This window comes from Amblyomma maculatum, chromosome 10, assembly GCF_055883805.1.
Source record: "Amblyomma maculatum isolate TAMU_Amacu chromosome 10, ASM5588380v1, whole genome shotgun sequence".
NCBI lineage: Eukaryota > Metazoa > Arthropoda > Arachnida > Ixodida > Ixodidae > Amblyomma > Amblyomma maculatum.
Window position 1 is genome coordinate 72119260 of NC_139353.1, and position 23275 is coordinate 72142534.

Sequence of the window (23275 nt, forward strand, 5' to 3'; positions counted from 1 at the left end):
CGGGGGGAGCTACGTACATGGACTTGAGCTTGTCAATGAGCTGTTTGTCCATACCCTTAAAGTTATACCTCGCCTTGACCTGTTCTATATTGGCGACCGTTTTGGACTTAGTCGGGTCTTTCAGGAACCTGAGCAGTTGCCACGTCTTGGCCCCATTCATGGTGCCCTCCATCTCATCGCATTTGTTATCCCAACGTTGCGACTCGAGTTTCCGGGCGTATTTTTCTATTTCGACGTTATGTCTGGCTATCTCTCTCCTGAGATTGCGGTTCCACTTTTGCTTTTTGAGCTTCTTCGTTAGCTCTTGTTTCTTTTTGAACATGCCGAATAGCCTGCTATCCATCGCCTCAGGCAGAGCTTCGCCTTTAATTTCTTCGGTGGCCTCGTTGACATGGGTAATTAATTGGGCGGCCCAATTTTGAATGCACTCTATATCTCCAATTTTTTCCCGTTCTCTGATCTGTATGAATTTATCCCAATCCACTTGGGTTTCCGTCCGACACACAGCGCGCTTAACGCTCACTTTCCTACTTAGTTCTACCTCTAGCACGTAGTGGTCGCTACCTAGATCCTGATGCTTGTTCGTCCACTTGACTATGCCAGTTCTATGGCAGAGAGTCAAGTCCGGGTTTGTGTCCGCTGACACACTGTTGCCCACCCTCGTCGGGCATCTAATGTCGTTAGCGATGTAGAGGTTTGACTCAGTGATATCTTCCAACAGCGTTTGACCCTTCGGGCTGCTGGTCGTGTAACCCCATTCTCGATGTCTGGCATTAAAATCGCCGGCTATTATTAGTGGGTTCTTACCTGCCAGGCTAATCGCTCTCTTAAATATCGGGCCAAACCTCGCCTTCGTGCACTTTGGGGAGCTGTACACATTGAGTAGAAATATGCTGCCTCTGTTCTTTTTACCGGTCAGGATTTCCACAAAGACCGTTTCGGTCTCCCTGTTACCTACTTCGTGCTGGACGACGGCGACGTTGTTTTTGACGTACGTCACGACCTGTGTTTTACTTCCCTTCCCGCTATCGTAGCTTTTGTACCCCGAAAGCTTCCATACACCTCGCGTTTCCTGCAGAGCCATTGCCAAAGGCTGTGTGTTCTGGCTAGCTACGTACTGTTGCAAGAGCCATCGCTTCATTGACAACGACCGGAAATTCCATTGCCAAATTTTAGACGTTTTGGGATCCATTATGATTTTGATATTGTATACCTGATGCGTTGCAAAGGGCTTGAAGCATTTTTTCTAGCACTCCAAATCTCGCCTCAAGTTTCTTATTCAGGTTCAATTCGAAGTCTATGATTTCATCCTTGACTAATTTTCTAAAAGCCACGTGCTTTCTGGCTTGTCCAATTACACTAGTGTCGTCTGATTTACGTTTCGCGGGTCTAGCCTGATCGATATTCATTTCATCTGAGTCGTCACTGTCCCTGCCACAATTGCTCTCGCTTGCCCCACCGGGGCCCCGTATAACGGGCGGCCTGAGCATCGGAGGTGCCGGTGCAGGTGTAGCTTTTGTCTCTTTTAACTCTTTAATTACCTCGACTAGGGATTTGAGGGTTTCTTTATTCTCTTTGATGTCTTCTTTAATGATTCTGATTTCTTTGCTATGCTCGGCTTGAGTCTGTTGTAATTCCGAAAGTTCCAAGTTTTTTTTCTTTGGAGACCCCGCTAGCGAAGCTGACCGACTTACCGCCTGCGTTAACTTCTTCATTCGTCTTTGCTTGTCCGGCCGGCGTCTCCCCGGGCTTCGGCCAGTGGTTCTTGTCGTCCTTGGGTGGCGGTGGTTGTGGCGGCCCCTGTTCTTGGTCTTGGATCTGGGCTCATCTCTGGTGACGGATGCGCTGGAGTCTCTCGCACGGCCCGTTGTGCCCGCGGCGTCGCCTCTTCCTCTCGATCTGCCCCAGGTTTTCGTTGGCTCTTGCTGCTTGTTTAGAGCCTGGGTGGCTTCTTTCTCTGCTTGTCGGACTTTGAGAATGTGCGGGGTCCGGTACATGCTTCTGCAGCGGTTGTGCCCCAGGGGGTGGCAGCCGCCGCACAGTAGGCATTGCGGCTCGCAATTTTGTTCGTGCCCCTCCGGTGGATTAAGCATTCTGCACCCTCGGCATCGAGGGCTGGTGGGGTCCGGGCAGACGTCCGACCGATGTCCTAGGTTGCCGCATGCGTAGCACACATCGAATTTCTTTTTGTAGAGTTTGCACCGGTATAGCAATCCGTTGAACCACACCTCTCGCGGGACTTCTTGGTCTTCGAAAATGATGAGCACAGTTTTAGACTTTTTCCCGAGCCTCCTCGCTCCAATGTAGCCAGGGTTATCTCTGAGTCCCTGCCGAATTTCCTCCTCCGTGACGTCCAGCGGAACGTCGTATATGACGCCCTTGCCGCCCTCCGGCATGGCCGCGTGAGCAGTTGCGTCTATCTCAACTGGCCCGATTTTTATGGTCGTAATTTGCTCGTACCGCTTCGCCCTGCCGAGCTCCGGGGTCATAATTAGTAGGGACTGATTCTTCGGGTTGGCGATGAATCTGTCTTCCCCGTTCAGGTTGAGGCCTGCAGCCGTAACCAGGACCTGGCGCAGCTTCGGTCCCGCTTTCCTTGTCAGCTGATCGGCGCCGCCGTGCGGTCGCAGCACTACGCGGAACATCTCCTTCGGTATTTTGGATCTGACCGTGCCTACGGATCTCTCGGCGAGTGACCTTCCTATCGCTTTTTGCCGCGATTTGGCGGCCTCGGTCCCTTCGCTCCCCTTCATGGGTGCCTCCTTCTTCGCTTGGGACGCTGCGTCGCATTCCTTCACATATCTGCCTCCTTGTCGGCGGAACCATGAATTTTCTTCTAAGGCCTCAACCGCCTCCATATTTCCGTCCTTACTAGTGTCAGAGTTCGGCTGGTAGCTCTGATTTTCCTCGCCCTGCCAGTCCATGCCGTCCACGCTCCGAGGGTCTTCCCTCGAGGGCGGCTAGGCCCGACGCTAGGCTCGGACGCTAGGCTTAACTTGGCGGCGTTGTTGCTCCGAACTTCAAAGTATCGTAAAGACCAAATTGGTGGTCCCACCTTTTAGAGAGTTGGTTCCACTTGATCCTCGGGACTTCCGAAAATCGGTCCGAAGTGAGATGTTGCTGGGTGCACCCAAAAGCCGCCGAAAAAGGCCATTAACAGCAGAGCTCGACGTGGCAGCGTCTTCACTCCTCGGCGCCCCCTCGCGGAATCCCATATTTGAGAATATTTCACACACGTGCATCGAGTATTTTACCTCTACTTTAGCAGCAATATGAATACGATTTCTGCAGGTGGTCGAAATTACTCCGGAGCCCTTCACTACGGCAACCCTTTTTCTCTTCCCGCTTTCACTCCCACCTTCCTGTCTCCATTTACTGCGCGTCTTAGGTGTCCACAGATACAAGTGTGATAAATACTGCACCTTTTCCTTCTTGATAACCAAATATAGTTTGCACTGTTTGACGACCTGAATTGTGGTTATTCAGGAAATAAATGTTTGGGATACTCCCGTACAAGCACAATTGTTAAGTCAATTACCAAATACGATAAGTAGGTCCACCTGAACGCTGAAAAGAAAGGCATTTTGTATCTGAAAATACTGCTTTCATTTACCATGCACCATGTTTATACTCTACTTCCGACACAGTCCTTATGCTCTAGGAAAATTTCTCACACGTGATGAGGGAAGATACCATCCTAATAGTAGCGATATAATAGCGACAATCCTAGACATAAGAGCCTCAGTATGTTTCAAGAAAAGATATGCAGTTCCCTTTAACTAATAGTTTCGCGTTAGTTAAAGACGGTGGCTTTTTCAATGAATATCTGTTTACACAGCGTTGGCGGCTCTAGTACCGACGGCTGAACTGTAACAAAATGAAGTGCACTTCACCGGCCGGCACCAACCAGAGGGCGACCATGACGACCGTCGAGATGAACATGCCGGCACAGATGGTGCGACGCCGGCGGCAATACTTGATGAGTATCGCGTTGGTGAGCCTCACCGGGTACTCGGACGAGGCGCCGATAGTGAAGTTCACGTACGGGTTGCCACCAACGCCTGCCGTGGACACCGTCGCGTGGTACCACACCAAGGTCGTCATCATTCTGCCGATGGAAATGCAGTGATTAGTACACACCAGTCATTACAAGACAGCCACACTTCGGGGTTCAATTTCTGCGTGAGCCTGAAAGTCGCAACTTTATTCTCCTTCGACATTCTGCCTTATCCGTTGGTGCTTTTAGTGCACTGACTGGTCGAACAGAGTACAGAAAAAGCAGCTAATCAGTCATTAATACAGTCGATCCCCGATATATAGAATCCGGATATGTCAGTGATTGTTTATCCCCTCGAAAATCAAATGCAAAAGTATAGGATTCGTGTTCGCGTTCATCGAACTCCAGCTCAACGGAACATTCGATACATCGAACAGAGCACTGCGCCCCTCCATGGTGCTCTTCCCTTAATGGCGCCCCTACGATCATTTTTTGCGCGGAGCCGGGTCAGCTGTGCAACCTCGGGTACCTCTTGACAGCGCTAACGTTGTTAAATTGCTTGATGAGGGGCAGGTTGATCCCGCTTCAAAAATGCGACACTGCTACCATGCGGGAAAGCCAGAGTTCAATTCACCCGTTCTGTGGTGAAGCCAGCCTGGCTAACCGAAGCCTCGAGGTTTTCCCGTGGCCTGCTTCGCTGCTGAAATAGACGGAGAAATCAACTGTACCCAACTGTAACTGGTTTAATATTGTTACGTGTATGCCACCGAAGAGGACGACGATAGAAAATAGAGTGAGAGACGACGGAGCAGAAGAAACCGCTGGGCTTGCCTGAACACCTGCTGTGTTCTGCTCTGCTGTGCTGTGAACACTTGCTCATCACCTGCTGTGGTTTCGTGTGCTAGGCTTCTGCACCGTATGATCTTGGTGGAGGTGCGGGGTGCATCGCCTGGGAGATGGGAGCGCCTGGTACATCGCTTTGAGCGCTTTCCAAACACGGCAGCTACATCATCCTGCGATGATCTGGCTCCTCTGCAACAGCCTTCCCAGTACACTACCATGACTCGGATCGTCAGGCGAGAACTCGAAGCCTAGCTCCTGCACCACTCCCATCTCCACTGCCCGACACCTTAGCCATGATACAGGCTGTTGTCTGCCAGGAACTTGCCAACGTCGGTCTTTCCTCCAACCCCGTACCGCCCTCGTCACCATCGCATCCTGTTCCTGTAGTGGCGGCTTCAACCACTAGCCAAGCTCCCCCACGTCGCTACGTTAGTCGCAATCCTGCAGAGTGGCGCACCTCAGACGACAGGCCAATTTGTTTTATTTGCTGTCGAGCCGGCCACACTTCAAGATATTGCCGCACTCGTACCTTCCCCACCCCTCATCCTTATTACAACGCTGACCGTCGGTACTACTACGGACCTCGACGCTTCCCTGCCCAACCTGAACAACTCCGCCCCGCATATGATGGACCTGGAAACTTCCCTTCTCAACCAGATGAACCTCACACCGAAGCCGTCTCAAGGGTCCGTCACTCCAGTCGATCTCCATCTCCGCGGTCTCGTCGATCCCGTTCACAGGTGCCTCCTCGCAACTCCTCCCCATCATACACCGGCACCTACTCGGGAAACTAGCGAGTGCAGCGCCCGGGAGTGACGCTGCATTACCGACCCGGACTGTCAACTCGGAACTGACCCTCGCAACCAGACGTAACCTCATTGACATTTTTGTGGACGGAGTCTCAGTTTCCGCTCTTATTGACACTGGCGCCCACATTTCCGTCCTCAATGCCTCGCTCCGACAACGCCTCAACAGTCCTCACACCCGCTCCCTCATCTACCGTTCGTGTTGCTGATGGCAACACAGCTGCTGTGGTTGGTATGTGTACTGCGAGAGTTACCATTGCCGACCACAATATCCCTGTGCTATTTACAGTCCTCAGCAGTTGCCCTCACGACGTTATATTAGGACTCGACTTTTTAACTGCACATTCCGCGCTCATTGACTGTTCGTCTGGACTGCTTCATCTGGACCTGCCACTCTGTCCTGACAAACAGGCCTCTGATACTTCAACGCTCCGTCTCCGCTCCTCTACGTTTACTCGTCTGCCACCAGAAGCTGCAGTGTATGTGCTCATGTCGCCTTTCCCCTCCGTTCCTGATGGCGACTACGTTGTTTGTCCCATAACCGACGTGACACTGGAGCGTAGGATCGTTCTCCCTCATAACATCGTGCACGTAGAAAATAACAACGCTTATATTCCAGTCTTGAACTTCGGCCTTTTTGTGCACGTTCTTCCTGAGGGCATTACTCTCGCCGAACTGACCCCACTGTCTGACGTCACAGTTGCCGCTCTTTTACCTGACCCTACTGCTAAAGTGTCGACACGACCTGCATCGTCCCCACCTCCGGAGGCCCGCATATCAGGAATGATTGCACCTAACTTGCGCCCTGACCGAGCTACAGCACTTACGAGTCTTCTGACTTCGTACAGCGATATTTTCGATTTTGGTGACCGCCCCTTATGACAAACGTCCCTCGTTACACATCGTATTGATACCGGAGACGCCCGGCCAATTCACAGAAGACCTTATCGAGTCGCCATTTCTGAACGACGCGTCATACAAGGTGAAGTGGACAAGATGTTAGAAAAAAACATTATAGAGCCTGCGAGCAATTCCTGGGCGTCACCTGTCGTGCTTGTTAAAAAGAAGGACAATACCTGGAGATTCTGCGTTGACTACCGACACCTCAACAAAATTACAAAGAAAGACGTTTACCCGCTCCCCAGGATAGATGATGCCCTCGACTGCTTGCACGGTGCCAGCTATTTCTCTTCCATTGATCTTCGTTCCGGTTATTGGCAGATCGCAGTCGACGAACGAGACCGAGAGAAGACCGCATTCTTCACTCCCGATGGCCAGTATCAATTCAAGGTGATGCCTTTCGGCTTGTGTAATGCGCCCGCAACATTCGAGCGCATAATGGATTCTCTCCTGCGCGGCTTGAAATGGACGACGTGCTTGTGCTATCTGGATGACGTCATTGTTTTTTCTTCTACATTCGAGAGCCATCTCCATCGCCTTGATACCATTCTTAGCGTCTTCCGAAGAGCTGGCCTTCAGCTGAACTCCAAGAAATGTAGCTTCGGCCGACGTGAACTCAAGGTGCTCGGTCACGTGGTCGACACCCGTGGCGTTCAACACGATCCAGACAAAATACGTGCTGTAAGTGCATTTCCTACACCCCGTTGTACCAGTGACGTGCGTAGTTTTCTTGGGCTTTGCTCCTGTTTTCGGCGGTTTGTACCCAACTTTGCGGAGACGGCTCGTCCACTCACCAATCTTTTGAAGAATGACGCTCCATTTTGTTGGCACCAAGAACAATCCCAAGCCTTTTCTGCGCTCATTGCAGCCCTCATCAACCCGCCCGTCCTGGCGCACTTCAATCCTTCGGCACCAACAGAGGTATGCACTGACGCCAGTGGTCACGGTATTGGTGCCATACTCGCCCAACAGCAGATGGGTCGCACTCGCGTCATCGCTTATGCCAGTCGTCTCCTTTCAGCGGCTGATCGGAATTATTCGATCACAGAACGTGAGTGTTTAGCCCTCGTGTGGGCCATTACAAAATTTCGCCCTTACTTGTTTGGCCGTCCGTTCTCCGTCATCACCGAGCACCACGCCTTATGTTGGCTTTCTACGCTGAAGGACCCTACTGGTCGCCTGGGCCGTTGGGCCCTCCGACTTCAGGAATACACTTTTTCTGTCGTCCACAACTCTGGCCGTCTGCACGCTGACGCCGATTGCCTGTCCCGCAACCCGGTAGATCCGCCACCTGCGAGCGAGTGCGACGATGACACATATGTGTTGGCCGTCTCTGACCTTTCAAGCATTCGCCATGAGCAGCGCTTAGATCCCAAGCTTTGCAGCATTATTAATCGCCTCAGCACTGATCACCTTGATGCTACCCTTGCTATGTTTGTGCTCCACAACGGCACCTTATACCGACGGAATATGCGACCAGATGGCGCCGAGCTTCTGCTCGTAGTCACCGAACACCTGCGTACCACCGTTCTTCAACAGCTGCACGACGCACCCACAGCGGGTCATCTTGGCGTATCTCGTACGTACGATAGCGTCCGCCGCCGCTTCTTTTGGCCAGGCCTCTATCGCTTTGTTTGTTCGTCGTTACGTTGCTTCTTGTGACCGGTGTCAGCGACGGAAGAAGCCCTCGGCTATGCCTGCTGGATCCCTGCAGCCGATCGACATCCCAGTAGACCCGTTTTCCCGAGTTGGCCTTTACCTCCTCGGGCCTTTCCCACTTTCTGCGTCGGGAAATAAATGGATTGCGGTGGCCACAGATTATACTACGCGCTACGCTGTCACCCGAGCGATACCCACCAGCTGTGTAACTGACGTGGCTGCGTTTCTTCTCCATGACGTCATCCTGCCCATGGTGCTCCACGCCAGCTGCTCACTGACCGTGGCCGTTGCTTTCTTGCTCGAGTAGTCGACGAAATTCTTCGGTACTGCTCCATTAAGCACTATTTTACCACCGCTTGCCATCCACAAACGAACGGCCTCACCGAACGCCTCAACCGCACGCTCACGGACATGCTGTCAATGTATGTCTCGGATGATCACCGTGACTGGGATATCACATTGCCGTTTGTAACGTTCGCGTCTCGTCACGACACAATGGGCTACTCACCGTTCTATCTTCTATACGGCCGCGACCCTCCCCTTCCGTTTGACAGCGTACTGCCTCCCACCGCTAACGCCAGTTGCTACGTTCGTGACGCCATCTCCCGAGCTGACGCCGCCCGTGTCATTGCTCGCCGCCGACTGGCCTCCTCCCAAAATTCTCAAAAAAGACGCCATGATTCTCGCCACCGGGATGTCCACTACTCTCCGGGCTCTCTCGTCTCTCTCTGGACTCTCGCTCGTAAAGTTGGGCTGTGTGAGAAGCTCTTGCCACGCTCCTCAGGACCCTACCGTGTTTTAACGGCCAGTCACTCCTGTGACATACGAGGTCGCCCCTGTACATCCACCGCGACAGTCCTCTATGCCACGCACCGAGGTTGTTCATGTCGCCAGAATGCAGCCGTACTACCCCTGCAGTAGTTTGTCCTAGTGCGCACCGGGACTGTGCTTTTCGTGGCGGGGTAATGTTACGTATATGCCACCGAAGAGGACAACCATAGAAAATAGAGTGAGAGACGACGAAGCAGAAGAAACCGCTGGGCTTGCCTGAACACCTGCTGTGTTCTGCGCTGCTGTGCTGTGAACACTTGCTCATCACCTGCTGTGGTTTCCTGTGCTAGCCTTCTGCCCCGTATCAATATAGTTTGCTAAAGCACCTTCCGCAGCACCTTTGATATGAAGCGCAACGGCACGTGCGCCACGCAGCGATATAGAAGCAAGGTTTTCCACTAAATATTTAGAGCAAGTGCTGGCGTCCATGGAGCGGCACCTGGAGCGAGGTGATGCTTGCTCGGTGTACGTACGCCGCACTGGTCGCCACCCCCGATGCGAGTGGTAACCGCCAGTACGCTCGCATGGTGCATATGGTTGCAAGAAGACGGGTGCACCGTATTGAGCTCATCTCTCGACACGTTTTATATACCGAATTATCGATATATAAAACTAAACATCGGGAAACCAGTCGTTAAAGAATAGAAAACATGCAGTCAACAGAACAGCTTCATCGAGAGAATGATTTGTCGTTTTCATATTGGGCACATGTGTCTGAAACACTTCATTCACAAGAAAGAAGATGAACGAATATGTGAAGGTTGTGGACATGAGCACACAATAAGCTACATTTTATTCTGATGTAGAAACCTCGAAAACATTTAGAGAACACTTCACACGGTTTCATACTGAACATACACCGTTCTATTCCATGTTGCTCCAAGTAGAGAATTTGCTTGTTGATATGTACTGTGTTTTTAGTTTCCTAGAAGAAGCAATGTCCATAAACAAGCCACGATATCCTAACATTTTAACCTGCACCAAGAAAACACAATGAATCTTGGGCCTGGCGCATGATAATCTGGGTTGTTTATGCGCCATTAAACCCAATAAAACACAACACGCCTGAAGCGGCCCCGCTTATTCTGTTCATCACAATATAAACAATTATATCTGCTAATAATGCATTAGGACGCAGTAAGAGTACATTTACAGAGCGCCACATTAATAATAACAGAAAGAAAAATTGGTAAAGATCTGTGAAAAACGTGGTAATGACCACCAGACAACAAAACGAAAAAGCGAAACGCGAAAGATAACCCTGAAAACATGAAAGGTAACACTCCACATTCTCTGTCGCTGTCCAACATTACAAATCAAGTTGTGATATGATTATCACATGAAGCTGTACGAATACTCACTGCTGGAAGCTGAACACAGCGGTCGTTGCGGCCCAGGTTTTTGTTGAGAACAGATCAGCGACGCTTGCTGTGCCGACGTCGCGAGCCTGAAAGAGAAGGACGACACCGGATTATTCAGGTGTGCCTCTATACAACGTGTTTTTTCAAGCCAGCTGATGCTGGCTTCCTAATAGTTTGGTATCTGAGCGTGCATTTCTGTGAACTACTCAATTCGAAAGCGGGAGCTGATGAGAAACAGTTATGGCTTCTTTTTAATTAATGCGCATGTTTAAAAATAAATTTTATCTTCCTCTCTTTGGGGAATATCAATGTACATGTGTAACGGGGGCGTGAGGCGGGAAGGGGAGGGGGCTAAAGCGCTCCGTTTTCCTCCCAGCTTCATTACGCCATACAAATCCAAGGTCGCCGTGCAGGGCGCAAGCGATAACTGCGCATGCCCCGTAACCATGGCAACCAGCTGCGCAATTCTTCAGGTGTTCGCCACTTCGCTCGCTACAGATAGATCACTATGATGGTAGCGGCACCACAGCAGGTGCGCGCGCCGCCGTGGAGAGCTGACCGAGTTGAGCAGGAAAGCGTCGCCAGCATCGCATGTGCAGGGCATGAAAGTATAGATTCTGCCTACAACGGAGCAATTTCGACAACCTGGGGATATTTAACGCGCACTGATATCGCACAGCACACGGACGCCTCTTCGTTTCGCCTCCATCGAAACGCAGCTGCCGGTGGTCGGCTTCGCAGCCGGGTCAAGGAGAGACAGGTACTCAAGTTCAGCAGCCGCTTTCGCTCCACATTCAGGTCAGAAGCGTTGAACCCCTCTAATATTTTGTTGTTGGGGTCCACAAAAGCATTCCAGAAAGATTTTGGTCACCGATGTCAGCGGGCAAATAACTGGTTCTATTGACATTGTGGAAAATGAGTAAGCACTAGTGGAGGAGCGAGCTCGGGGTTAAGAGGGAGGCAAGTGCTGTAGGGGCTTGGGGGCGTAACTCTGAGATCTCTCAATGGTAGGGTCGCGCAACTTATCATTTCTCCTTACTGGTTGTCTGCCAGAGAGTTAAATGGGGATTGTTGCTGAGAAGTTTCTGAATGTAACCTAAAGGTAACACTGAAGGCAGAAAATGATTACGGCGAAAGTAATTGCATAATGTAAGCATTGCCATACCCCATCGTTTGATTTCGCCTCCCGGCTCGGTTCAAGGCTGATTGGCAAGTATTTAGAATCGAAGCACACACCAGGGAATATGTAAGTAATCTGACTGTACTGTACTGTAAACAAAAATATTTGAGAAAAGAAAAGTTGTACCAAGTGGAACCGAACAGATGTTTTTGCGTTGAGAAATGTAGTGTTACTCCACTGGGCCACAAAAGCGACGAGAAGGGAGGGATTTGAATGCGCTCTTATTCGTTTCAACAATATTTCTGCTATTTGTCGCCAGGTAATGCTGCTTAGAGGACCTACCATTGATACAACGAAATCATGCGGCTTTGGGGGTAGGGGAATTGTCAAATCACCCTTTTGCTCTCTCCTGCCGGCGTTCATGATGTATAATAAATTAAAAGTCAATGATGCCAACTCCGTGCAGAGTACTTACCGTAGCCTTGGCCCTCTTGGCCTCTTCGATGATGTTAACAACCTGGCGCTCCGTACCCCGGTTGTGCTTGGCAAACTTGGCGACCACGTGCTTTGCTGCCGAAAAGCGGCCAGTGGCCATCAGCCATCTCGGAGACTCTGGCAAAAAACTGCTTAGAGATTACAATCAACCCTGACTGGACCGGTCTAGCTGTCCTCCGCATGCCCCGTTGAATGTTCATGTCATCGGAGCTTCGTGCAGCCTAAGCAGCAAAAATAATAGAACAACTCCCTCCTAGCTATATAATAATCGACCATCTGTGTTACTGTAAATGTAGCATCAAAGGCCTACAACAAGACCTCTGTCAGCGGCAATGTCAAGAAGTCTGTAAGCTGATACGTACGAAGGTGCTCAGTCGCCGAGCCTCTGTGATTACCAACCGACGTTTTTGGTTGTGAAAACAGTAGTAGTGCTATTTTCTGAACAATTATCAGCGAGAGCACCTATGAGCCACGTACTGTCTGTGCGACAAATAATGGATTAGTGGAGCGCTTGTGCCGCCCTCCAAAATCTGAACGCATGTAAGTAGAGTTGAGAGCTCGGGCAGTTGGTACATACTTGTAAAAGATAAAACCTGTGTACCTTTGTCTGCGCCCTTTCGTTTGTTTTTAGTCTACAAGAATGTATATAAACCGAGGGGACGATTACCCCAACCTTTAAACCCTCTTAAAATTTCAGGACGCCGTAAGAATACACCTGCGTGCGCTATAAATAAACTTTGCTGCCCCAAGTTGGCACATCACAGAGCGACAACGCCGCCGCTGAGCGGTGTGACGCTAACAGGCCGGACTTCAAATGCAGAGTTAAATCATCGTAATACGACATGATGTGAACTTCATGCAGATGATATATTTTCCGGATCAGGCGCGTACCCAAAGAAAGAGAGGGAGCACGAGGGCAGCCTCCTCCTGAAATGAATGTTCCTTCTTTTTCTCTTTGCCATATTCGTTTGGTACATGCCAGCCTATCTATTACATTGAATTAGGTTGTGAAAGTCCTGAAAGACATTTCTTCCTAGGTACCTGTTCCGGACGCAACAGTATAACCGACAAGATCAATGTCCGCTACAAAACACATAAGCGAAATCATATCAACGCGAGCAAGCGAAAGGTAACGGGAACGTACTCCTTTCCATGTACGTATATATTCTCGTACTGATGTCTGCACTTCTGAGAAAAACGTATCGAACAAGAAAACAAGAATCTGTAGAGGTCTCCAAGCACAAGCAAGCGCCACAGCCACATGTAGGAAATCTGGAGAGTGGTGGCGGCAGCGTCCCGTTGGGACTAGTTGGGACGAAAGTTCAGACCGTTCTGTGTATCAGGTGCCGAAGCGAGCCTCTAAGCCCCCCTCCCCCCCCCCCCCCCTATTACCCCTATCATATAAAAGCGACTGGAAAACGAACACTGTGTAGCAATAATCGAAGCAATTGTGCTTGTGAAGGACGGAGCAGCTGAATTAATTTACCAAGCAGTACAAGATGGCAGGTAAATTTATAACATCAAGTTGAGTGCAACTGTTTGCACACATCTCTGTAAACGAACATTTAAAAACCAGTAATGAATCTGCATGTTCTGCGCAGACACTTACCAACAGAGCACCAACAGCGGAACAAGAGGCACTGCAGCGTACAGCTGGGTTGCACGCCAATCACGGATTACGTAGTGCAGCCATGGAAGCAGCAGCATTCCCGTCGTCCAGCCGTTGTCCACCGTCAGCGTCGGTATGTAGCGATGCCGCGGGGAAACAGTCTCCATAACTAAACGTCAAGAAGTTATATTTGAACACGTTGCCAGTATTCGCTCACTTGCGTTCTTTTTTTTTTCGACAGTGCTTTTGGAAGCAACGAGATGGTCACAGACTAGCTAGGTAACCACAAAGAAGGCCAGGTAGCCTAACAACTTGGATCCTAGAGTCATAGCAGTTTCCTGAAAAGTTAAGCGTTTTTGGAGTGCAAATGTGGCTAAATATTCACCGGAAAAAGTTATCCAGAGGTGTGTGCTATTTACGTAACTGTGTATGGACATACGCTTTCGACACTTTGAACAATACCACTCCTCCGATAACCTAAGACTTCTATTTCTGTTAAACGCGAGCAAAAATTACGGTCATAAAAGGTGCACGTGCTAAACGGGCTCCTACAGCCTGGTTTAATGCCCTTGCGACCTATCTCTCGAGATGACAACAGTTATCAACTAGACGCTGTCATGTCCGCGACCCTCGGATCCGCGCGCGTGACAGTGGCAATGGCGGTAACAGCCGTCATCAAAACGGCGCGCCACAACAGCGGTTGTAGTAATGGCGTAAGAATTACCTGCCTTATGTTGGTGGGTGGAGTGAGGAGTAACCGACACATGAACGCGACCACCCGGGTGTAATCGTGGTGTTGAGGAAACACAAATTAGGGGGACGCTTAAGCTCCACCGTTAAAAGTATGACGCGGTAGCCTTTCACACATACGGACGATGTCTTCTTGCCTTTTATTCTTATTTTGTTGTTTCAACCTTTAAAACATTTTTTTTTATTTTTACACCTGTACCTCACATCAGCAAACTTGGCCTTTCTGTCCTGTGTAATTTGACTCTTTTCAACTGTATTATACGCCTTTTCAATTATTTAAGTTAGTTGATCAATTACACACTCTCACTTTTCCTGATTAGCAGCATCAAGCTTTTCATCCTGAGCATTTTGACAGCTGTGAGACCTCCTGTTGCTATTTTTGTTTTCATTTTTTCCTTTAAGTGTTCAGTCATTACAATGATTTCATTAACTAGTCACTGCCTTTGAAATCTGTTTTCTTTTCTTCCTTTTTTCTACCTTTGAAATTTGTTGGCGTGGGCCTTTCTCCCTTGTTCGTGCATCAAAATATCATTATTTTTTGGCCCGTTTGCAAAATCTGATCATTAGGCGCCTAAGTACTCATTTGCCTTACCTGCTCGCATCGACTGGACTGACTCCCGAGCGGTCTTTAGGGGATCCCTTAGAAAGTTGCTGGTGCCTTTTAATTTTCTTACTGTTCGCTATTTTCCAGATTACCCATATAGCTTTATCGGAGGCAGGTGACTCAGTTCTTTACCGAGTCTTCGCTTCCTATGCGCTTGTAACGGCATCCTTATTGGGATTTAACAAGTGTTCTTAAAAGTGGTAAGACATGAATATTTCATTTATGAAAATGTTCTTTTTAAAGTGCTCGTATACACGGTGCCTGTCAACGCATAACTTCACGCTGAGATGCTCGAACCATGGACATTTAATCGCCTTCTGCGGAATAGGCCAGTTTATCTTTGATTATTGTTTTATTCTGGGTCGCGCTGCTACACTTTTCTCGGATATATTAGAACAAACTCTTTAGAAAGACTTTCCATTGATACTACACATCATTAGTTTTGTTGCCCACTGCGGGAAACTTCATTGTTAGGGATCTCTTTGGGCTGGTGGAACAGATCGTTCTGTGAAAGAGGTGTACAATCAACAGACATGCCGAATCACCGTGGTAGTCTAAATCGTATGAATTGAACACGAAAATAATGAAGGGTACAAAAAATATATTACTAGCATGAACGTTGCGTGCGGGATGATATCAAGCGAAAGTAAAGAAAAGGAAGAGCGCTTATTTGAGAGGGGTAACTCGTTTGCATTGCAGGCACTGCAGTCATCATCATCCTCAGCCTGACTATACCCACTGCAGGGCGAAGGGGCGCAAGAAATAAAGGAAAATTCTGGACCACCAACTAAATTTCAATAGTCGAACTTGTGCTCACAGGCAGGCGAAGGGATCTGTCAGCAACTTGGGTACACGCTTTTTGCCAAATGTGAACAATCCTTATTTTGAACTGAATTCAAGCGCACAAGAAAAATCCTGAAAAATATATTTCTCTTCATTACTCCACAACAGACTGCCAGAGCGCTCTATAGACAAGTGTGATCGACTATGTAAATGAATGGGCGTGTATACAGGCCTCTATTTTGTACTAGCATCATGTTCGCTCTCTCCACAGAGTTCAGAGCAGCACCAAAAACTGCAGCATTTAAGTACTGAAACATATGTGCCCGTAGAATAAAATTTTATATACAGGCATTATTGTAGGCTATTACAGCACCAGGTTTCAAATTTGTCGCAAGAATCGCCTTTGAAGAGATATTCACAGCCACTATCATGGGCGCTACATGCACGCACTCGTTTCGGATTTTTTAGCTCTGAAAGTTTAGCGTTCCTATACAAGACCTCCGGCAACAGCACCCGAAGTGGCACCAGTATCTAGATACCAATGCTGCTCTTTCATTCTTTTAGATAGTCTTGTCTATTCTGCTTGCAGCAGTACGAGCACTCCTGTGTGCTCTTCCGAAGGCAAGTAACACGAAGGAAAGAGGCAACTGTCGTTCGCTGTCGTTCGCCTTTGCTTGTTCGGCTTCCAAAATCACAGGCAGTCTGAACTCTCCTTCAGGTTTGTCCTGTGCAGTGTTTTTTGGCGGTAGCGCGTTAAATCCTTAAAACTATTCGACCCCAGATTCCGCCTTCTTTCCAAATGATTATTTCTGCAAGAATTTTAGGTATAATTTTTAACACAATGTCGTGGTTCTCCTGCGGAATTTTATTATCTCAGGATCAAAGAATGTACATGTTTGCAGGCTGGTTTTGTAAAGCACTTCTCCCTTGTTTTGTGTACAGGAAACTGCACTTGGCCTTTTAGTTCATATACGTATCATAAATCGCACCAGTCTCGATTGAGCCAAATTGACTGTTGTGCGTAAGCATATATTTTCCCTCATTGTTGATTCAGCCTAGTTATATACACGTTTCAAACTATATGTAGCATGCAAAATTTCCTTTGTTAAGGTTTTGTAATGTCTTATGTCATCATCCTCAGCCTGACTATACCCTCTGCAGGGCGAAGGCCTCTCTCATGATTAGTCCTACAAGTGTCTTAAGTATTTACTTCCAAGTCTCTAGCCGCGTCCGGCATGATTCGCTCGTTTCTCTCTTCAAAAAGATTGGGCTCAAATGTGCTTATATACGCAGTCCTGAAAACGCACCACAGTGTTCCAGGTATTGATTAGAGCTACGCCCGTGGTACTCACCTTGAGTGTGCTGCAGAGAAAAGTAATCTATATATGCTGGACAATAACATATTGACGTTTTTGCATGAGGATGGAGTATGATTGGTCTGAATCTGTTTACCTTACAGGTTTGACGCGGGTCTGGCTTGAGATTCTCAGGCATTAGGGCGTGCTCCTTATTCCATATTTATGAAATGCGTAAGCTAGGACGAAGCGCACCGCCAAGCTGACACATTTTTGTGCTAGTGTCCTAAAGAATCATCGATTAGTTTCCGAGCTGCAGGAGTGTGATCTAGGCTACCGAAAATATCGAAGGTATGATTATTATCGCAGTACTTACGATCCGTACTGCGTAACCAAGATCCGTATAACTCGTGCTATGGTCTTTCCAGTTGTAATGTATGGATGCGAGAGTTGGACTGTCAAGAAGGCTTAACGCCTAAGAATTGACGCGTTTGAATTGTGGTGCTGGCGGAGACTCTTGAGAGTTCCTTGGACTGCCAGAAGATCAAATCAGTCGATATTGTCGACCATAAACCCTGACTGCTCATTGGAGGGTCAAATTCTAAAGTTAAAGGTCAGCTACGTTGGTCATCTGATGAGAAGAGAGGAGTCGCTGGAGAAATATTTGATGTTGGGAAAGGTTGAGGGTAGCCGGAGAAGGGGTAGGCAGCGAACGCGATGATTAGATGACATCCTCGAGGCGCTGGAGATGAAGTTATGTGATGTTAGGAAGATAGTGAGAGATTGGAAAGCGTGACGTGACATGGTCCATAGGGTCACGAGGAGTCGGACATGGCTGAACGACTGAACTGAACTTACGATTGAGGTTTGTCGCCCGTCTACTATCTATTCGACGGCATTGACGTCTGAACGACTACGAAGTACGTTCTGGACTCTTACTCAGCGTATAAATGACTTCTGCATAGCCGCATACTCCCACGGCCATGAAGAATCTAGATGCATAGTACATGGTGGCTGACGTGGAGAAGGCGGTCGTGGCGCTTGCTGCGAGGGACAGTAGCAGGCCACCCATCATCGTCCTTTTGCGTCCAAACCTACCGGAAACAAATTTCAATGCCTCTTAGTTAGATGCATTAAGCTTTGAGGGAAGAAGTAACAATGTGTGTGCAAGGACGTCTCCAAATGACGCATCCGGCAAATTGGCCTATTAAGTTGGGTGTTTCATCAATGCCCGTCCATCATTTCTAAATATAAGCTTGTTGAGGTTTTATTTTGATATTTCGGGATTACACTAGCAGTGGTGGGGGATATCCGAAAACAGACGCTGCATTCTGCATGTAGCCATTTTCCATCTTCCATTTGACGCCACGTTAGCATCATGGAAGGTTCGGGCGAAAGCAGTGGGTAGCCAGTTACAAAATTGAAAAAATGGCGGATTTCGCAATCGATGTTTTAACGTCGCTACTCACTGCATTCTTCGGCTAACCACTGGGTGCATCATGCAGCCAATGCTGAGTTCCAATCGATGATCAGTAGTGCTCCGCTCGCTGTCCACACTCATTTAACGTTGCTTCGTCACCCAACGACATTAATTCACCTTTGCTACAAGAGCAAATAGATCCGGCAAGAAAAGTGACCGAGTGAATCATGTGTATAGTAAGCTGGCAAAATGGTTTCCAAAAGTACACTTTGTGGCAGTTACTAGGTGTCAGGACACGAATAAACTGGCAGTGAACCATGATTTTAGAGGAGAGGATTAAAACTTCTGAAACGCGGATATTCTACGCGCGATGGAGCGACAACGTATTCAGCCTTTCATACATGGGGAACCTGCTCTAACACCCTTTTCAAATGAAGCCTGGTCGGGGAGGTGAGAGCAACCAGCGGCGATTACTGTCACGCTGTTCTGCCATTGGCGCGCTGGTTTACCCAAACCGTCGCACGCCCGCGTGGAATGAATTCAAGATTTTGAACTTCCGGAAACTGTCTTCTTTTGCTCTGATGGGTCGCTAAAATTCTCCATGGAAAGCAGGCACCTAATTACAATAGATAGCACTTACTCATATCAGTGTATACAGATATGAATTAAGACCATTCCTTTGTTTTGTGCCGCTAGTGATTGCTGTTGTTACTATAACGATAAAGTCAGTTTTATACTTGAGAGGGGTTATGTTTTTAAATTTTCGGTATTTTATAAATTCTGAAGTTCAAGTGCTGTTTTTGTATATGATCCCGCAGGGAGCGGAGCTGTTCGAGATTTCCACGCCTATCTCATCATGTGATCATGTGATCCGCTTACATAAAATGTGTCAGTTTGTTTCGCATTCGCAGGTCTCCTATAGACTCCAGAGGCGTCAAGTGTATATCATGTAAAATACCTGACACGATGTGACCATGCGCACTGGAGCTTCCTCTATCTATTCCGATTCTCTTCTATTCTGGTGCAAGCTCCAAAGGATGAGCCCTGGAACCAGTGTGCGGGTTTGTTCACGACTATATAATTACACCAGGTAGACTCCTCTGCTAGAATTGGAATTCATTGGGTCTCAAAGTCTCAACAGCGTTTGAGGCCTGCAACCCTGCGGGAAAAGTCCGTTGCTTCTACTCCGCCGTTGGTCCACCCCCTATGATGTTCAGTGGTGATATGCGCTGTATTTGTATTTTACATTCTGTTAGACCTATACGTAGAGCGCCACTTTTCCACCACTGTTATTTATCTGCATTGCAATTGGCCGATCCCCCGCCATAGATGTGAGCCATTACGACTGAGGACACCATCATTATCATCTGGCACCGGCGCTATTCCTCACTGGCAGTGAGCGGTACGCGCTAATGGTGGCGATACGCACAATGCTAAAGGGTCCCCATCAAGCAAAGCGGTTACTGTATGACTGTTGCCAGAAAATCTAGGACATATCGAGGGTGATCCTGTGGTGAAAAGGTACCCAGTTGCACTGCATACTACCCACTTATATAAAGTAAGCCTTTGGTGAAAAACAATTATCAGGATACTAGAAGAAATACTTATAAGAACATTTAATTAATCGCATCAATGACTGTTAATCCAATTAAGAAGTACCTAATATTTGTAATTGATTCTAACTTACTGCATAAGAAGGCAAAAACAAGGTATGCTGTAATCCTGACTCCTGCCACACAAAGAGCAGCTTTTCCACCGAGCTAGAAACATGTTGGCAGACCATCTCGCAACTCTGCTTACGGGGGAAGCATATATATACCCGGGAACAGAAAGGAGCATGTACAATTCACGGGGTATGCTGTGCCAACTAGCGGGAAGTTCGATATTTGTGAGAATGGGGATAAGAGTAATTTTACAGAGCTGGCCAGCGCTGCTTTCGAGCTGCAGACCGGTTAACACTGCCTTCGAAGGCTTGTGAAAGTAGCTTGGATGCCATTTTGAATTGTATTTTGCATACATATTTAACGCGATTCTCTGCATATAGCTTTAACGAGGGCCGTATTGTGCAGGAAATCCGGGGTTGGCGTTGCTGACGTCGCGGACGACAATCATGAGCTTGGCTCTGGCAGGCCTTAGATGGCATAGCCTGTCATCTGTTGGTCGGTGGTCGTGGGTCGTCAGAAGACCGCATGACACGGCAGAGGTGGCAGGAGATGACAAGTTGAGCAGCAATTTTAATATGGAAGTCGCTGCCACCGGAAGCCTTGGATCCCCAGCTAAACAGCTACTTATTTCCTCCTCCTCCATTTCATTCCCTCCTTTCCGGTAACGCTTCGCTGGACCGGGCTCCCTTTCTATTTATTTTACGTTCTTTTCTTAGATTTATATGAGAGGACAAATAAAAAGACCATGTAAACACATTCTTGTGGTTTGGTAATGCACACTTTTATGTCTATGCCTGGTGGTCTCTCACATAATTTGATGATCACAACAGAATACTACTTGTACGTGTGACTGAAACCGACGTGAAAACTGAAGTGTTAAAGCACATAATTCACCCATTCAGCCTGGCGATCCCATAGTCCGTCACTTTTTCTAGCGTGACCTGTGTCTTTCAAGGGGTTCTCCTGGTACAACTAGCGAGGTACGGGGAAAAGCCGCGGCCCACGAGTCCTTGAAGCCAATCCGGAGAGAGAGAGGTAAGAGCGCGCAAGCATGCAGTGCACGTGTCAATGGGCCTCTTTTCGATATCTGGCGTGGATAAAAAGGTAAGACAAATGCCTCGCCGACCAAAAGTCTCAGTCTCCACAGCGTTTGAGGCCTGCAACTCTGCTTGAATGGCTTATTCTTTCCACTGGGCTATTGATCTAACCCTAAGATGTTCGATGGTGCTATGCGCAGTATATGTGTGCATTAAAGTAATTGCTCAAACGTGCGACTAGCTTCTTGCAATGAAGAGCACACATTTTTCCTAGCTGAAATCCTAGAGAAGTTTGAGTGGCACAAGTCAAATAGTCGGGTTTGCAGAACATGAATAATGTTAAGAACTGTTACTAATGCTCAAAACGGAACTTAATATCATGCGTTATTAATTGGGAGATGCTTTATTGCCCAGCTCAGGCGAAGGATAGCAGTCACAATTTATAAAACTGGCAAGCGCTTGCTGTGTATGTCTTTCTTTGGGTAAACATGAAACAAAAAGCAGCTTCCAGCGCAAGAGCAGTTAGTGTACAATCGAGATTCAATGCTCACCAGTCTGAAAAGTGGGAAGAGGCAGCCGATCCGACGACCATTCCAGCCAGGCAAGAACTCTGGACGGAAGAGCTCATCCACCTATTGCCGCATACCATGTTCCACTGAAAAAAATAACACCGGCAAACAATATCATTTCAGAAAACAGACACATTATTTCGGGCGTCTAAGAAAGCATGTGGCAGAAGCAAGAGAAGTTATGCTGCGCTGTCCCTGAACTCTGAAACCAAGCGGTTTCAGAGTTTGTCCAGTTGTACCACGTTTAAAATATCCAGAAAAACCTTTTCGCGTGCAAATTATAGGAAAGGAAGCAATTAAAAACTAACGATAATTTCACGTAGGACAACAAAACTACCCGTTAGTGTTTTTTCAGAAAATTGCAAGATTATTAGTTTAGTAATCCGAAATTTTGCCGCTGTCAACGCTGCCAGATCCTTCATAATTTTGGTTGCATTTTTTTGCGCGTGCTGTCCTGTAAACTACTTTATTCTGCGTTTGTAATAGGCGAATATTTGTGCGAGAACACCTCATTTTTTCTCAATGTCACAAATGTATGTAGTAGTGTTTCTCCAATGCTAATTGAGCTAATTTGTCTTGATAGATTCTTAAATGATAACCATTAATCACATGTACAACTTACGACATTCAGTTGTGTTGAATATGCATTTGTATAAACTGGACAGGGCAGCCAAAAGCATGTTATCATTTTCTTCCAATAAAACCTTGATCTTTGATCATCATTTGTCTATTTAATCTACTCGCTTTGAAGCGCTGTCTCGCGGCGAAATTGCTGCCATTCTATAGGTGACCGATGGCAAGCACGCGATGGCGTAATACTGCATGAAGCAGATTTAGAGATACTTCGAAAGGACAGCTCTTTCAGTGCAGACTGTGGGAGCTAGAAATCCCGGGCAGTACCATTAAGAAAGCTCTTGATTAGCCGCAGTGCGAGCAGCGCAGCCTCATCAGAATCGGCGATTAGGAGAGCGCGAAATTACAAAATGCTTTTGCTCGATGCGCAGCGTGAACCCTCGCTGTCTTCCCTCGTTTACACTGACACAACGCTGCAGAAGCACTTTGCCTGCTAGTCGTGCATTGCGATATATTTTCTGGACAAGTGCAGAACAAATGCACATCGCAATTCGCGGCTACTCTAGATTCGATTTCAAATTCGCCTCGTGGTTACGGGTAAAGTTCACTCGCAATAGCAGTTTGTCCACAACGAGAACTAAAATGATTTCAATCCTGAACTTTTGTGCCTTGCACGTGGAATTTGATCGCATTTATTAAATCAGGGAAATACAGTTTATGCGGAGACTCAATACTCTGGCTTATGCGATAGGAGACAAGCATTCAGTCAAAGCAACAAAACACCCCAAAGAGCCTTTGCTTGCATGTCGCTGTACTTATCTCCTTTCGATTTTGTGCAGAATATTTCACGACAATCCACAGATGCTTCCCGTACGACCCGTGTACTAACTTAAATCCATTTGTGACCATTTGTGAGGTGGAATGACTTCTGAAGTCGGTTATCGCGTCCCTATTATTTC

The 23275-nt window shown here is 47.8% G+C and overlaps 1 protein-coding gene across 1 annotated transcript in view; it reads right to left on the reverse strand.

The window, feature by feature from the left end:
* The window catches only part of LOC146176773 (organic cation transporter protein-like), a 40666-nt gene that overhangs the window by 13378 nt on the left and 4013 nt on the right, over positions 1 to 23275 (reverse strand). Inside the window, exons 2-7 of the mRNA XM_084581382.1 lie at positions 21726 to 21829; positions 17993 to 18147; positions 13622 to 13790; positions 11993 to 12140; positions 10398 to 10483; positions 3894 to 4108 (exon numbers count right to left, since the gene is read on the reverse strand). Coding sequence (XP_084437508.1) covers positions 3894 to 4108; positions 10398 to 10483; positions 11993 to 12140; positions 13622 to 13790; positions 17993 to 18147; positions 21726 to 21829 — 877 coding nt within the window. The remainder of the gene's footprint in view (positions 1 to 3893; positions 4109 to 10397; positions 10484 to 11992; positions 12141 to 13621; positions 13791 to 17992; positions 18148 to 21725; positions 21830 to 23275) is intronic.